This window comes from Physeter macrocephalus, chromosome 11 (assembly GCF_002837175.3).
Source record: "Physeter macrocephalus isolate SW-GA chromosome 11, ASM283717v5, whole genome shotgun sequence".
Taxonomy (NCBI): Eukaryota; Metazoa; Chordata; class Mammalia; order Artiodactyla; family Physeteridae; genus Physeter; species Physeter macrocephalus.
In genome coordinates this window covers 65,263,039-65,280,761 of record NC_041224.1, presented here as the reverse complement: position 1 = coordinate 65,280,761, position 17,723 = coordinate 65,263,039, and the positions used below count along the sequence as shown (strand labels likewise).

At 49.9% G+C, this 17,723-nt stretch overlaps 1 protein-coding gene across 3 annotated transcripts in view; it reads right to left on the bottom strand.

Moving 5' to 3' along the window:
* CD276 (CD276 molecule) overlaps positions 1-11,620 on the bottom strand; it is a 29,280-nt gene extending 17,660 nt beyond the window's left edge. For 2 of the 3 annotated variants that reach the window (XM_055088098.1, XM_055088099.1), the window contains exons 1-2: positions 11,536-11,620; positions 677-861 (exon numbers count right to left, since the gene is read on the bottom strand). In XM_055088098.1, coding sequence (XP_054944073.1) covers positions 677-703 — 27 coding nt within the window. In that variant the 5' untranslated portion in view covers positions 704-861; positions 11,536-11,620. The remainder of the gene's footprint in view (positions 1-676; positions 862-11,535) is intronic. The other variant, XM_024128830.3, reaches the window with a different exon arrangement.
* Positions 11,621-17,723: the final 6,103 nt, after the last annotated feature.

Here is a 17,723-nt window from a genome sequence, read left to right as displayed (position 1 = left end):
CATGACTGGTCTTAGGGATTTTGTATGCGAGGGGTTGAAAGAGCCAAGGACGTACTGAAGGTTTCAACCAATGGGTGCGTGTGTCACACATAGAAGATGGGGAGACCTGGAAATGAGGGGGAAGAACAATTCTGATTGGGCTTGGAATGGATCATCCATGACAAAATGTCTGATGGATTCCTGGACACACAGAGCTGGAACTCAGAACAGGACGGGGGAGCTATTCATGGAAGCCAAAGTTGGGATCACTGAGGGAGCTCATGGAATGAGAAGAGCCCCCCCCCCCCAACAAATTCTGAAGAAGATGCAGAAGTTAATGGTCAGGTCGCAGAACGGGGAACCTTTCTCTGGCCACTCCCACAACCTCCGTTTGCTCCCTCTAGTGATGGGTACCCACTACCTCCCAAAGAAATCCACTGGCTTTTGAGCAGCTCTCATTGGTGGAAAGCTCTACCTTTTACTGAGCCAAAGTCTGTCAGCCCGTATCATTCCTCATTCGACCCCTTGGACCATGCAGAACAAGTCTGCCCCCTCCCTTATAACAGCCCTGCAAGTATTGGATCTTCCTCTCCCTGGTAGAGGTCATATTGGGCAGCCGTGCCACATTTTTCACCAAAACAACCCCAAATAATAGACTGTCAAATCTGTGGCCAACAACCAGAAGTCATCTGCTCACATTGCTGCAGATCCACATCTCTGCCATCCTCTTCTGAAAAATTCAGGGAAGGTGTGAGAGGTGTTTTGCCTCCTCCGGTTCTGATGCCCTGACTTCAGTGTGGAGAGGGTGCCTCGGTGGGGATGGTCTGGCTTGGGGAGGCCAGGGGCTCTGCTCTGTCCTGTTCTCCTTCTTCCTTGTTCTTCCTATAAGCCATAAGGGAAGCAAGCTGCGGATGCCAGCCCCACTCTGCTGGGCTGGCGCTGATGACACACTGCTGTCTTGACTCACACAGAAATCACTTGGAGAGGAAGAATTGATTTCTTCTCTTGGGTGGGATCGCCGGGGTGGGGAGCAGTGCCCAGTGGACAGCCTTGAACCCCAAAGGCCCAAACTGACTCATTATCAGGAAAAAGGCCAACAGGATTTCCAGGGAACTCTGGAGATCCCCTCAACTCTTTCTCCAGACTCCATTTATACAGCACCTATACTAACTAGGACAGTTTAGATAATTTTGCTCAGTTGAGTCCTATAATCATCCTATGAGGGTAGAGTTTAAATTCCTATTGCACAAATGAGCAAACGGAGACTCAGAGAGGATGTTTTCCCAAAGTCGCATGGCTAGGAAGTGGCAGAGTCTGGATTTGAACCTCTATCTCCGACTCCAGAGTCATCTTCTAAAACACCAGGGCTCACTCCTTCCGTGAAGCTTCTCGTGACTACACCAGCCCAGCATGTGATCGTGGTCATAGCACAGGAAGGAGGCGAGGACCTTCCTTTGAGGGTTAAGGAGATGAAGACCCTGAGAGGCAATGGGCTTGCTCTAGGGAGCCTAGCAAGCCAGTGATAGAGCCTGGTCCAAAACCCACATAAATCTTTATGTTGCTGTTTTCCTTTTTCATTTGTTAATACAAAAGAATTACATGCTCGTCAAAGTTACAGAAGTACATCAACTAGAAGGTGGAAGTAGACCTTTACCTTCGTCCCCATGCCCCAGCGTTGGGCTCACTATCACACTTCCAGACCCATTTTCTATATACAAACATTCATCCATCCATCTATCTATCTAAACACACAGGCATTCATTCATTCATTCATTCATTCATTGAACAGTGCTTTGAACACTCATTATGTGCCAAGCCTTTGGTAGAACTAAGGATCCAATAGTAAATAAAGCAGATGCGGTTCCTGCTCAGGGAGGTCCCAGTATGACACGAGGTAAACAAACTGCAACGCAGAACAGGGACATCCTTAGAGTGGCAGACCTCTAACCCAGCTTTTCTGCCAAGGTGACCCTCAGGATGTCATCCAGGAAGAAGGAACTGTGTTTGCAAAAACGCTGTGAGGTAGGGCAGAGGGTCTCATTGTAAGAGACCCTGATGAGAGGTCAGTGGGAGGAGGTGAGGCGGGGGAGGTGGGCAGGGCTGGACCAGGCAGGGCCCTGTATGCCATGGAGGAGCTGATTAGATATTGAAAGTGATGACATGATGCACTTTTGTTTTTACAGCAGTTTTTCTGGTTGCTGTGTAGAGTCTAGATGGGAGTATAGAACTGGGTTCGGGGACAAGAGAGAAAGTGGGGGACCAGTGAGGAGGCTTTTGTAGTCATGCAGGCAAGAGATGATGGCGACTTGGCAGACCAGAGAGAGAAGCAGAGGTGGAGGGGAATAGAGAGAGTAAAGATATATCGGGTTGCCAAACTTTTTCTGTAAAGGGCCAGAAAGTAAATAGTTTAGGCTTTGTGACTATTGCGACTACTCAGTTCTACTGTTGTAGTGGAAAAGCAGCCACAGACAATATGTGAATGAATGAAGTGTGGCTGTGTGCCAATGAACCTTTATTTACGGATACTGAAGTTTGAATTTCATGTGATTTCCATGTGTCATGAAATAGTCTTCTTCTTTTGATTTTCTAACCATTTAAAAAGGTAAACCTTGTCTTAACTGGTGAACTGAACAAAAGCAGGTGGTGAGCTGGATTTGGTGCTGGGGCTGTAGTTGGCAGACCCTTGAGATATATCTTGGGGTCAGGGATGGCTGTTCTTGGTGATGGATTGTAACGGTGTGAGAAATCAGGTTTCTGGCTTGATCAGAGGGGGTGGAAGATGGTGCCTTTACGAAGTGGGAAGGTCTGGGGAGGAACAGGTTTGGGGGAGAAATCAAGAGTTTGAAGAGGGACATGTTAAGAGGGAGATGCCAGTGAGTCATTGGAACACAGATATTTAGGAGACAGTTGGGTTTAAGTTTGGAGCTCAGATGAGAGGTGTGGACTTGGAGAAGTAAATCTGGGAGTTGCCAGCATATAAATGATATTTAAAGCCATGGGAGTGGATGAAATCATCTAGGAAAAAATAGTAGAGAGAATTAAGGAGAGGGCCTAGGAGCAAGTTCCAGGGGGTTCAGGGCCAGAGAAGGAAGGGCCTCCACTGAAATATAGGAGACGGAGCGAGAGGTAGGTGACTAGATCTGGGACCATGGGACCATTTATTAATATAGAAATTAGGTCATATAACTCACAATATTCTTTATTCACATGACCTATGTCATGGGCTTATTTCCATGTAAGTACACCTTCTTTTGAAAGGCAGTATGCTATTCCATTATATAGATGCACCATAATTAATGTACCAGTTCCCTGTTGTTTTCCATTTTTGCTGCTGCCTGGGTGTCTTTGAGAATGGAGCTAGTGTTTCTGTAAACCAGTCCCTGCCAACTATGGCCCCTGGGCCAAATCTTTTGCTGCTTGTTTTTGTACAGCCCAGAAGCTAAGAATGGTTTTTACATTTCTAATGGTTGAAAAAAAATCACGTGATTCATGAAAATTATATGCAATTCAGTTCCGAGTGTCCATAAATAAAGTTCTATTGGAACACAGCTCTGCTCATGCATTTATGCACTGTCTCTGGCTGCTTTCCTGCTGTAAGGGCCGATTTGAGCACTTGTGGCAGATATGGGAGGGCCTGCAAAACCTAAAACATTTGCTATCTGGACCTTCACAGAAGAAATTTGCTGACCCTTGCCTGACTCGATTCTACATCCAGAACCAGCAGTAGGTCCACACACAGGCTGAGCAGGGTATTTTGAGCATCTCCGGGAGGACACGATCTAGAGAAAAAATTCTTTGATGCCCGAAATTCTGCCATCAGCTCTTATTTTGAGTAAACCATTGCCCTTTTAAAACGTCATCCTTTAAAATTCAAACCTCCATCTGCAAGGTTAACATTATATATGCATCAATTAATCAAAGGTTGGGCCTACCTATGGCAACAATATTACTCCTCTACTTAAAACCCTTTCTTTCTTATCACCTACAAGCTAAATCCAAACATGACCTCCTGTTCCAGCCCTGGCTTTTGCCCTTTAGCTTCTCCTCCTCCTGTGACCACCATCTTACGTCTCCTGTCCGCCCACATGGAAGGGCCTGCATTCCTCCAGCCTCCCATGCTGCTTCCTACCTCACTGCCTTTGCCTGGGTTTCTCCCAGTGCCTGGAATGGCCTTTCCCAGCCTGACCACCTGGGGAGCTTCAGGTCAATTTTAAGGGTTCACCTTTAAGGTTATCATGTCTCTGAGGTACCTCCAAGTGGTCCTCACTGCATCTTTTTTTTTTTTTTTTTTTTTTGTGGTACGCGGGCCTCTCACTGCTGTGGCCTCTCCCGTTGCGGAGCACAGGCTCCGGACGCGCAGGCTCAGCGGCCATGGCCCACGGGCCCAGCCGCTCCGTGGCACGTGGGATCTTCCCGGACCAGGGCACGAACCCGTGTCCCCTGCATCAGCAGGCGGACTCTCAACCATTGCGCCACCAGGGAAGCCCCTCACTGCATCTTAAATAGTACACTGTACTGAACTGCAGTGATTTCTGTGCACTCCCCTATTGTAATGCAGACTCCTTGAGGACAGAGACAGCTTAGTCCTCTCTCTGTCCCCACTGCCTGCCTAACGGGCAGTCAGTGAAGAGTTAAGTGAATAGCTAAATACACGAATGAATGTATATTCAAGGACTCCTTCGGTTGTAGATAATAGAAACCTGGCTCAAACTGGCTTAAGGAAAAAAAAAGATTAGTCATGTATCTGGGCAGTCTAGTGCAGCTTGCTTCAGGCATAATGGCTGAAATGTTGTTTTTGGGGCTCAGTATCCCTCCTGCCTTCACCTCTGCCTCTGTATTTGTTTGGATCAATTCTTTAGGTTATTGCTAGCTGATAGATTCATTGCCAACAGCCCCAGACCACATCCTTCTTAGCAACCTCAGCAAGAAAGAGTGTTTTCTGAGAGCGCCAGCAGCAAAGCCCTGGGAGGTCTCTGATTGGGTGTGGCTTGGCTCACAGGCTCATTCCCAAGCAAATCACTGAGTGGGGGCAGGGCAGGCATTCTCCAGTTAGCTGGGTCTGGTCACACGCTGAGGCCTGAGGCTGGGGATCAGCCCCACCAGCACCAAATGGACTGGGTTCCCTGCAGGAAAGTGGAGCCCTGTTATCACAAGGAGCCAGCCTAGAACGAGAGAGGGGCACTCTAGAAGAAAGGATGAGGAACAAAATAAGAGTATCAAGACTGACTAGTGAAGGCAGAGGAAGGTCTGCGCAGCATCTATTTTGCTTCTGTATCAAGGAAAGAAGGGACAGAAGCTGTTAAGAAGGAACCAAAGTTCAGGCCAGGAGGGGAGGTGATAATCTGCTTTAAATGGATTTGTCTTCTGGCCCCTAGGATTGCTGAGTGAATTTGGAGGTAAGATCTCTGAGAAGCTATCAGGGATATTTCAGGACAACTGGGGTAGACAGTGGGGGCAGGGGAGGGGGAAGGTGTGGGTCACAGCATTCCAGTTTCCCACTGTGTACAGAATCAATCCAGGGTCCCTAACCGACCCCTGAGCACCTCCCTTGCCTCATCTCCTGACTGGCTCTCCTCAGAGTCTCCATCTTCCCAGAATATGCTGTGGGTGCTTGCTCCTCTGTGACTTTGCTGGTGCTGCGCGCTGTGCCAGACAGCTGAAATGTCCCCTCCTCTATGAGGTCCAACTAAACCTCCCCACTCCTCCATGAAGTGCTTGACCCTCCATTCCCGTAATACCTGCTATAAACCTGCATCATGTTTGTTGTGTGAATGGATAAATGAATGCTGGAAGACTTAAGATGGGCAAATAACCAGTTTTATGGGGAATAAGGTAGATTATGGGAAGAACAGATTGGTGACCTTAATCCCTGACAAAACCCTGGAACTAACTGTCAATTGAGCACTTGAGGAAGAGTCCAGCTTCTTCAAATGAGCCTGTTTTTCTAGTTCTTCTCCACTTGAGTGGTCCCCCACCAGAAGCAGTGACACTTTGGGGATGAGATAGATGGGCAGCTGGGTGAGTGGCAGCACAAGTAGGAAAACTTGTAACCCCAAAGCCCTGAATAGTGGATGGACGTTGATCCTGGGGCAGACCCTAGTGCTGTAGGGCTTTCCTGTTCCTGTCCTCTCCCTGAGGACCTTGATGACACAAGAAACAAAGAGTGGGGAGAGGAGGGCAACCGTTTTAGATAAATTCATTTGTTCTCTTCTTCATCCACCAAGAAATTATTGAGCACCTTCTATGCACCAGGTACTGTCAAAACAGTACTTCAAAAATGGCATCATTACATAACATCGTGGCATGGTTACATAACACTGTGAATGCACTTAATGCCACCAAATTGTTCACTTAAAAATGGTTAAAATGGGAATTCCCTGGGGGTCAAGTTGTTAGGACTACACGCTTTCACTGCCGAGGGCCCAGGTTTGATCCCTGGTTGGGGAACTAAGATCCTACAAGCCATGGGGTGAGGCAAAAAAGAAGAAAAAAAGGTTCATATGGTAAACTTCATGTTGTGTGTATTTTGCCATAATTAAAAAATATATATCATGGCAGTTGGAGTGAGGGACTCAGCTTAACTGAATGAAATGTAATAGTAACAAATGAAACATCCTATAAAGCTCCACACCCTCTCACACCCTCTTCTGGCTAAGGGGCCACCACAAAATGAGTTTGCATATTCCAGGGTTCAATAGCCACTTGACAAGGCACTGTGACACCATCTCAGAACTGGAAGTGTGTGCAGAGGCTATACACGCACATGGGTGCACACGGGAGGTACACACACACCCACACCCACACACACATCCCATCAGAAACACAGAACCCTGAAAAAAATTGACTGAAAAAAATTGAAAGCTACACTTAGCTCAGAAGAGGTCTGGCCAGAAGAAAAGGATTCAAAGGAGGGGAGTGGAGAGAGGAAGGGAAGGCATGAGAGAGCGTAAGACCAAATCAGAGGGCAGATCCCAGGTCAAGCCCTGGCAGGCCTGTGACACATATATCTGCATTCACTCAACTTCTGCTGAGTCCTGTTAAGTGCCTACCTAGACATGTCTGGAAACCCCATTCCTTCTAGAAGCCTTTCCAGACTTCACTCAAGGAAGGGTCCACTTACTCCAGATGTGTTCTACCTAAACACCTCCCTGCCTTCACATTCTTTAGGTTTCTACCCTGAAAGAGGTTCACCCTGGCAAAACAATGCTGCAGACCTCTCTCCACCTAAGCACCAGCCCCTCTGGATCTCCAGGGATTCCTCCTCATGAGTGTAGCAGGTGCCACTAGTCCTCAGAGCTTGAAGGCTCCTTGGAGTTCACCTGTCCAGTGCCCATTTCCATGCCCATCATAGAGCTGGGAATCTGAGCCTAGAGAAACGAGTGTAGGCTGCCACGCTCAGTCATCAATCACCATGAGAGGTGACTAAGGGCCTGCTCACAAGTGGCCCTGGGCCTCAATTCCTCACCTGTTAAATGGCATCATCAGACTGCCTTGCCTGCCCCAGGGTACAGTTTGAGCTCAGGTACAGCTGGCAGGCCTAGGTTCAGATTCTAACTCGGAAGCCTTGCTAGACACATGATCAAGTTTAAATGACTTAACCTCTTTGATATTTGATTCCACATCCCTAAAAAGCGGGTAACAATCCCTACCCCACAGAACTGCTGTAAGAATAAAATAACATACAGAGCGGACTTAAAGCCCCTAGCACTCAAACAGTGGTAACAATTATTACTACTTTTGTTATTATTGCCATGGGCATGGGGAAAAGTCCTCCTGGGGTCCTCTGCACTGAGCCACCTCTGTCAGGCTATACATCTATACATCTAGGTCCCTGGGAACAGTACTCTTTCTCTGACCCCCTTTGCTCCTAGGACCCCACCAGCAGCCAAGCTCCAAAGCAGCAAATCACAGTTCAGCTCCATCTCTGTGTCTGGCTCATCCCTGGTGGTCCTTTCTCCCTTCCTCCTCCCAGTGGGCTCAAACCCCTACTGCCCCTGCTGCCACCACATCCCCCAGTACAGGGCCATCCCCATAAGCACACATTCCAGTGTCTCCCCCATGGGAGGCCCAGTTCCTAGGAGCCTACACTGATTTAGGGTGACCTGGGAGCCCTGCCTCCCAGAGGTAGTATCTCTCCCTGCTCCAAGGCTCCCAACAAAAGATGTTTCTCAAACCCCACTCCCAGCGGGTTCCCTCCAACATACCCCCCCTAAGCCTCAGGAAGGCCAAAGGTCCAAAGGCATTAGGGGTGTGGAGGAGGCATTCATTCTCTGGACCACAAAGAGAATGAGGAAAAATGGGGGCACCTGGCTGGGAGCACTGGTCAGAACTGGAGGGTGTAAGAGGGACTCCTGAAAGGCACGAGTGTGCTGAGGACCAGGCCTCTCGAAGAGTAAGAACTCAGCAATGGTTCCAACTGGGCTACAAGGACAACTAGTCTGGGATACCCAGGTCAGGCCTGCCCTCTCCCCACCTCCCCAGATGAATCCTCTGCCTTGCTGTGGGGACCCTTAGCACATCTTACCAGGCTCCAGAATGAGGGGTAAAGACTGTGTCTGCCTCCAGAGTGGCAGAAAGAGCTAGTTCTGGAGGGAGACAGCATCCCAGCCCCAGAATTTGCCAACTGCATGTCTTTGGGCACGGGACTTCTTTCTGGGCCTCAGTTTACCCATCTATACAATGGAGCTAATGATAGCCTACCTCATAGGACTGCATCCATCACAGCCCCACCCCCCAAACCTGAAAATTCAATGCGCCTATCTGGAATCTCTTACTGCAGGGGTGGCAGGACTGGGGTTGGCAGGCAAGGGTTACATAAAGCACACATGGCCCTCTCCCAGATGTTTGATCCATTCTGAGCCAACGAGACCAAAAGAAATTTCTCAAAGATCACATGGACCGGTTCCCACCCTCTTTGCCCTCCTCCCCCAGGCCCTGACTATGCCTTCCCTCTTTTGCCAGTGGACCTCCCTGTCATTCCTGCCCTGGGGGTGTGGGAAAAGGACAGCAATAGAAGTGGCCACCCACTCAGAGGATAAGCTCATGGGCAGTGACATCATCCTGCCTGCCCTTCTTCCTCCTCCCCTGACCCCATGACTCAGGGCCACGCGTTCAGGCTCTGTTGATCTCAGAGGCTGCTTGGATTTGGGTCATTTTTCTTCACATAGCACAAGCCCTGTATGTCCAACCGAGAAGCAGCCTGCAATAAGCCAGACACTTGTTCTAAAACACTTTCTAGGAGTCTCTTTGGGTGCTGTGGAATCCCAACTTACAGCTCTATGATCGTACTCAGTCTCTGACCCCAAACAGTATTGCTCAGCTCAGCATCAAACTCAAATCCTACTCCAAAGAAGGAAGATTGACGACTCCAGAGAAGGTTACAATTTAAGGATAGAAGAATTCCCACCGGAACTTTCAGAAGTCCACCTCAGCAGAATAAGGACACAGGCTCTACAGAAGGGACAACACTTCTATAACTGTCCTTTCCACAAACATTCAAGCACCTGACCCAGTTATCAGTCATCTGAGTATCTCAGACATTCAGCCAACCTGCTTCCACTGGGCGCCCAGACAGGTGCAGAGGGCTGAGGACAGGAAGGAAAAGCGGTCCTCAAATCCCAGAACCCCTTCTCATCCTTGGGCTTGCTTTAATGTAGGCTTCCCATCTCTAACAAGCTGGATTGTCTGATTTCTTGGAACACAGGAGTCTGGAATGAATTGGAAAGCTCACTGAAAGCAGGCAGGAGAAACCACCAGTGATGTCATTGAAGAGAGAAAAGAATTCCAAAGTCAGTCATGGGACCAATACAAGCATCACTGAAGCCACTTAGTGCAAAGCTCACTCCCTCAAGAGTCCCCTTGCTATACAAGTCCTTAGTGCAAAAACTGATGTTCATTGTGCTGATCTGAAGTCATGAAGGAAAATTTCACTGACATCAGGAGTGTCCTGATGTCAGACTGTGATATGTGTTATACAGCGGAGAAAGATTTCCATGCTTAATGGTTAACGTAAGTGTTAATGCTTAATCTCAGGAACTCCAGATATCAGGGAATATACTCACCCAAAATATTCCCATTTCCAAAAGAGCTGGAAATATGAGCCACCACTCATACCCACAGCCTCAGAGCCCTGCCACTCAGATCAGCCCAACCCATTGGACATGTTTAGAGTTAAAATTCAAGTTTAGACTTCAATTTCTCTCAGCCTCCAAAAGCAGCCACCTGTGTGCAGGCCCCCAAACTACAAGGAAGGCTGCACAGCATCAGATTTCCTAGGGACTTCTGGGAGGCGAGAGGGAGTCAGAGAGGAGGCTGAACTAAATAAAGAACTCTCTTAAAAACAGAACAGCTTCACTACTTTCTAACATAGAAGCTAACTGCTAAAGACAAGCATGTAAGAAAAGGACCTAGAGCCTTCATTTAATGATGAAATCAGACTCATTTACAATTATCCACATCCAATTTGAAGGTAAATAGTTTTTCTCAATTAAGTCAAACAAACCCTCCCAACTCCCCAATGGTTTTTGCCTTCCTATTTGCTTAACGTTTTCCTCAATGATAGATCCCATATCTGAGTCATCCATACACATTTCTCATTAGGGCAGGTTTGGCTTAGAAAGAAATCCCCTTTTCTGGCGTTTCACTGCCTTAGGCCCCCAAACCTGCCAATTCGCTAGCTAAGCAGCAATAGAGGACCTGGGACACTGGGATTCAATCCCCTCCCCTCTAGTGTATCCCCACCCTGGGTCCCCACCTTTCCTCCACCCCCTCTCCATCCTACCCCACCCACCATCTCCCTGAGACTTCCCAAGCCCAAATGGCCCCACCCCTGCTCCCTCGTGCTCTGCCTCCCACCCCCCAACAACTATGCATCCCTTCACCCAGGCCAGCTGTCCCTGCCCGTCCTTCTCAGAATCTGTCCCCTCGCGCCCACTGCTGCCCGTGGAAGCCCTCCAGTCGCCCACTCCTTCATCCTTCTGGGCCAGGCAGAATGGACCCCCCTCCCCGATCCAGCCCCTCGCCCTCCTCTCCCTGGCACCTCCCCCTCCTCAGAACTAGTGGTCAGGTTAGGGTGTTTTCCTCTGCAGGGACTCCGGGAGACTCTACTTCCCTCCTAGCTCCAGCTAGCGGCTTCGTGAAGCTTTCCAGAATCATCAACACAATGACAGATCTGCTTCTATTCCGCATGCACACCCAGGGCCTCCGCGATCACAGCCACCCGCCCAGCCTCCTCCAGCGGCTTCCCGGGGGAGGGCAGGTCCCACACTGCCCCAGGCCCCGCCGGCCAGGGAGGGGAGGCAAGGTTGGGGGCGGGGCTGGACTCTGGTAGCCCCCTGCCGCCTCCGGGACCCAGAGCCGGGGCCCACCGTGCTCCCCACGCGGAGGCCAGCCCGATCCCGGGGAGAGGGCTGGGGTGGGGGCGCCCTGCGAGAGAGGGGGCTCATCGCCCGCTCTAGCAGCCCTGCAGCAGGCACGCTGCCCGGCAGCCCGGGGCAGGGCTCGGCCGCAAACAAAGGCCGCCCGGACGCGCGCCGAGCCCGCCACGCAAGCACTCACCGCGCCGCGCCTGACTCCCGGGACTCGGGGACGCGGCGGAGCGCTGCCGAGTCGCCGCCGCCGCCGCCGCCGCCGCGAGGCCGGGCGCGAAAGGGGTCCGGGGGCGGCCCCGGGAGTCCGAGGGGCGGGGCGGGCTGGAGGAAGCTGCAGGCCCGGAAAGGCGGCCCGGGTGCGCCCCAGAGGCGGGATTGGCCCCGCGGCGAAGGTTTGAGGCAGAGGCCTGAGCCCGCCCGCTGGGCAGGGCACCCGGCCAGGACCCGCCCGTGACCCGGGTCCAGACCCACGCGGGGGCCCTAGTAAAGGGGCGCTGGTCTGATCTCTGCCCATCTCCCACCCTGTCCCACCCTCCCAAGATCTGAAGTTTATTTTCTGCTAGGGGGACAGGTGAATGGCCACTGACCACCCCGGCTCCCCCTCCAGGCCGCTGGCAGCAGAGCCGGAGCTCGGATCTGGCTGTCTGACCCCCAGTCCAGTGTTCTCCGCCACCAGGCTGGTACCGTGGCCTGGAAAGGGCTAATTCGACTGTGAGGCATTGAGAGCTGCTGGGAGTTCTCTATAAATACAGTGTGCCGTGGGCGCCTGAGCCAACCGCAGGGTAATTTCCACCTAGCTGGTTTTCCACTTTTCCTTCCACCCTCGGCCACCCGGCCAGCCCTGCCCCCAGCCCCATGCCAGGCTAGTGGCTACCCCAGGCCCCCAAAGGGGGAGCAGCTCTGACACCGCCCCAACCCCCTCCCCATGACCTGGGGCTCTGTCTTTATAGGAACCAGTTCCAGCCTGGGAGGAGATGGGGGGGTCAGGCTTGAACCTCCAGCCTGGGGAGAGATGGGGGTCAGGCCTCTGCCTTGGCACATCCGGCCCCTGCACCTATTCTCTGACCTGTTCTCCATTAGTTACAGACAGCAACAGCTCAAGTGTAGCAGGCTTCTGTGGGCCAGGGTAGAGGCTAAGAGCTGTCCATGTGGGGCCTCTTTAAATCCTCACAACAGCTGGACCATGTAGATAATATTATCCCCATTTTACAGGTGAGAAAACTGAGGCTCACAGAGATAAAGGGACTCCAATTTGTCTTATGGCCAGACCCACCACCAAGTGTCAGCAGCAATATGAGAGAGGGCTTAGGAAATATGCATGAATACATGCTCATCTCTGTGTGTCAGCCACTATTTTAAGCTCTTTACCATTTTCTCTCATTTCATCTTTCCAGCAATGCAATGAGGTAATGCTATTATTATCCTCATTTTCACAAATAAGGAAATTAAGACACAAGGAAATAGGTAACTTACTTAAGGATATCCAACCATTAAGTGGAGGAACCAAGATTTGCCCCCTTGCATGTAAGTACTGAATTCAAACTTAATTGTAGGGTGTTTGTGTGTGGCAGTGAGGCATGGGTGTCTGTATTTGTGAACACCTGTGAGTAACTCTCTGCATCTAAGTGCACATGTGTTTCTGAATGTAAGTTTGATAGCGGCTGTGTCTGTGTGGCTGCTCCTAGGGATGGGGCAGAGAGTGGAGGGATCAAGGCCAGGCCATCTGGTCCAGAGTTCCTGAAGGTCATCAGCCTCCCCTCTAATCCACACTGCTTCTCTCTGCTCTGTCCAGCCTGGGCCTGGCCTCACAGTTCTCAGTATGAGTAGCCCCGAACAGGCCTCAAGAGCTGGGGGAGAAGCATCCCAGGGAGAGGTGCCCCTGAGCTGAGAGATCCAGGAGCCCCACAGCAGGACTTAAAACTAATCTAGAGGAATTTGCTTTCCTCTCCTCCACTAGGAGTCAGTCCTGTGCTTTGTGCCCCAAGGTGGTGACACAGGTCCTGTCCCAGAGGACTTACAGTCTGGCAGGGAAGGCACAATTCAGCCATGATGGACAGTGAAGGAACACCACAGGGTAGTTTATAGCATAAACTGTATAGTATATAGTTTATGGCAGAGGCTGGGGGAAGACTTTTATCATAATTGCTAGAGAGATCAAGTCAGGAGGGAAGGAAATGAGTACTGGCTGTCATTCCTGGAAGCAGTGGCTTAATAGGGTGCTGATACCCCCCCAGAAAGGGCAAACACTGTGGGCAGGGGATAGGTAGAGTGTCTGTAGGACAGGCTCAGCTGCAACTCAGACATTTGGCCCTGGATACAAACAGCTAGACCATCCCAGCACACAGGAATCTCCTCAGGTCAGAGAATGTTTGTTCTATGCCTAGTTGAAAATACAGTCTTCCTCAGACTCCCTTGTGGCTAGAGGCAGTCACATGATCTAATGTGGCCAATGAGATGGAAGTGAAATTCACTGGTTGGGGCTTCAGGGAAAGCCCTTTGTTAAAGGAGTTTGTTGACACTGTGGTAAACATCATGGTGGTTCCTCCAAAAACTAAAGATAGAACTACCATAGGATCCAACAATTATACTTCTGGGTGTATCCAAAAGAATTGAAATTAGTGTCTCAGAGATATTTGTACATCCATATTCATAGCAGCATTATTCACAATAGCCAAAAGGTGGAAGCAACGCAAGTGTCCATCAATAAAATGGAATATTATTCAGCCTTAAAAAGGAAGGAAATTCTGACACATGATAGAACATGGATGAACCTTGAGGACATTATGCTAATTGAAAAAAGCCAGCCACAGAAACACAAATATTGTATGATTCCACTGATGTGAGGTACTAATGTAGTCAAATTCATAAGAGACAGAAAGTAGAATGGTGGTTGCCAGGGACTGGGAGAGGGAGAATGGGGAGTTATTGTTTAATGGGTACAGAGTTTCCGTTTTGCTGAAAAGTGACTGGAGATTGATTGCACAACAATGTGAATGCACTTACTACTGAAATATACACTTAAAAGTGGCTAAGATAAATTTTATGTTGTGTTTATTTTTCCACAATTAAAAAAATAGAAAAGAGCAGGCTTAGCTGGCATGAGCCTTGCCTTTTGCCTTTCACTCCCTTTTCTCTTTGTGCCTGAAGTGCAGACACAAAACCAGACAGTAGGGCTTCCCTGGTGGCACAGTGGTTGGGGGTCTGCCTGCCGATGCAGGGGACGCGGGTTCGTGCCCCGGTCCGGGAGGATCCCGCGTGCTGCGGAGCAGCTGGGCCCGTGAGCCATGGCCGCTGAGCCTGCGCGTCCGGAGCCTGTGCTCCGCAACGGGAGAGGCCACAGCGGTGAGAGGCCCGCGTACCGCAAAAAAAATAAAAAATAAATAAAAAATAAAAAAAACCAGACAGTAAAGCAGCCATCTTGCAACCATTAGGACAAAAGCTAAGTAAGGGAGGCAGGGGAGAAAGTCAGAAGGAACCCGGTTCCTGAAGGCATTGTGGAGCTGCCACCCTGGCCCCGGATTGCTTCCAGCCCTTGGCCTGGTCCTCGAATTGCCATTGCTCACTCAGGATTGATGAGGGAGGAATGGTGACTCTTCATAGTCTTGTCCTCCCCAGGCTACCTATAAGGAACATCAGACCACCATTCTGGCAAAGGCAAGGGGTGTTCTGACCCTCTTATTATTCTCCCCAGGACAGAAATTCTGAGTTCACGGTGAAATTCAAAGACAATTTCCTTTGGCCTCCTTTGACATACAAAAGGACAAGTGTCTCCCTCATCTGTTTGAATACTCTTAAATCCAGCCACTGGATTCCTTAACCTAGCTTTAAAGTTGAGGCTATACAGATGTTTTTGGCTCTCTAGAGCAGCTAAGCAGTCCATCTTTCAGAAAGCAGCTTAGAGACATTGACATGCCTCACCTAAGGACAATACTCAAAATCTTTCATGGCTGTAAGAAAGAAAAATCAATTCTTGGTAGCATTGGGGGTTTTAGGCCCAATTTGAGCATTTTTTCCGAGGATCCCTGTGACACCAGTATCTTGGCATTGGCCTACCTCCACTCAGGCTGGTTGCTGCAAATCACCTCCTGAGTTGTCTGCATTTTCAGGCCTCAAGTCCTTAATGTCTTGGCAAAGGCCACATCCCCCAACCTGCCCCGCTCGCTCATTTAGGGCTCCCAGGGCTGCCGATCTGGATCCAGCCAGCCAGCCCAGACTGTCTATGTCAACTCCGTTTCCCTGAATGAATGGATCCAGTGTAGAGTTGAATACAGTGTAGAGTGACTACTGCAGGTTCCTGCTAGAAAGTTTCTTATTTCTGGCACTTGAGCGTTGGAGTAGACTTCAGGTGTCTCGATCCAAATACTTCCAGCTGGAAGCTTCTGGCTGGCAAAATAAAATAATAACATTTATTATTAAATGATTATTAAAATAATTATCCTCCTGGGAGGATCATCTGGGACTTCACCCCCAAAACACACACACACACACACACACACACACACACACACACACACACTACAAAATAACAAAACACCCCCTAACCCCTAACCAGGCTTGTATAACTAGCTACCTCTATCCGACCCACCATCCCTTCTTCATTATCTGTCCCAGGTGGAGCCATTCAGCCCCCTCCCCCTTGCTTCCTCCTTCTCCATAACTCAGGCTTACAATGCTCCCAGTCCTAGGAATCAATCTCAGAGCCTGTACCCTTCCTGCTGCTGGAGGGTCAGGGTCGTCCTCCCAATAGGAGGGTTGGGCCAGAATTAAAGAACAAAACGAGAACATAAAAACTGCACCATAATGCCACGGGAAATCTGTCATCACAATGGGAGTTGGGTTTTTTCTAATGACTTCTAATCACGTGAAAGTAGTTGAGTTATTAGCACTTGCAGGGCCCTGAGAGGAGCACCTCCTTCAAGTTTGCATCATAGATGCCTCATTTACGGCACCCTCACCCTAGTCCTGCTCTTAAGTTTGGCCTATGACAGACTCAGAAAAGAGAGCACATAACAGGATGACAAAGAGTTCCAGCTAGAAGAATAAGGCACGGAGAACAAGGGGTCCAGCATCTGAAGTCGGCAGTGGAGATCCTTGTAAGGAAGACAGTGGATACACCTCTTGAAATCCAGAAATCCCAATCTCAATCCAGGTGCTAAATCTTAAGTACTAATATTGCTGTTTTCAGTCACATGTTCTCAGTATGGTCATTTGGTTTTAGCTGGGCTTGAGAAAGTGTGCCTGGACATCTTCAGGACATCTTACCATAGTCCCAGTCCTGGTAGGGACACAAGGGAAGGCTTTACTGCCCCAGTGCTGAGAACAATTTATTCAGTCCTCCCTTATGGGTCATTCTTAACCTGCCAGTTCTTTATGTCAATCTCTAATTTCTGGGGCAGGACCACCAATTGCCAGTCCTGGCCCCCTTTCCCTCCCTGTCTTCTCTCAGGCCACTGTCCCTCTCTTTGGAAGAAATACAGTGTGCGATGGAAGTGAGCTCTCTCGGACCATGTCTTGGCCACTGCCAGGTCTCTACTTGGATCCCTGCTGCTGGGGAAGATGACCCGAGACAAGCTGTGTGAGCTGCAGCATCTCCAGTCAGTGACCAAAGGCTCAGTCCTCTTACAGGGCACCTCCCTCCCTGCTTCTTCCCACCAGCTGGAAACCAGGCTTTCTTCCCACTGGCCCACTTCACCCAAGGTTCCCGCATCAGATGTGGGGTATTATGCCTCATTGGCTTAACTGCTTTTTCCACGTTTGTGGCTGGCAGTTGCTAATGAATACAATCTTGCATTTGTTTTCTTAAAACAGGACTTTCAGGGCTTCCCTGGTGGCACAGTGGTTGAGAGTCCGCCTGCCGATGCAGGGGACGCGGGTTTGTGCCCCGGTCCGGGAAGATCCCACATGCCGCGGAGCGGCTGGGCCCGTGAGCCATGGCCGCTGAGCCTGCGCGTCCGGAGCCTGTGTTCCGCAACGGGAGAGGCCACGACAGTGAGAGGCCCGCGTACTGCAAAAAAACAAAACAAAACAAAACAAAACAAAACACAGGACTTTCAGCACAATAACATATTTGGCACCTCTCCTCATTTCCCATGATGAGATCATCACAAACACAACTTCTAAAGAAATCTCTACAACCAGACTTTCCGAGGAAACCCGACACCTCCACAGACAAATCGTGATGGGCCTCGGGTCTCTGAGAGGGAACCTTAGCAGTAGCAATGACTGTCCACTAGAGAGATGTGTGGCCACCTCTGAGGAATGACCCCAACCACCAAGTTTCTCTCCTCACCCTAGAAATTTCCCCATCAGCCCTTCACCATTCTGTTGGGGTCAGCATTGCTGTCAAAATGTGGTTCCTCTCCATCACTCCACACC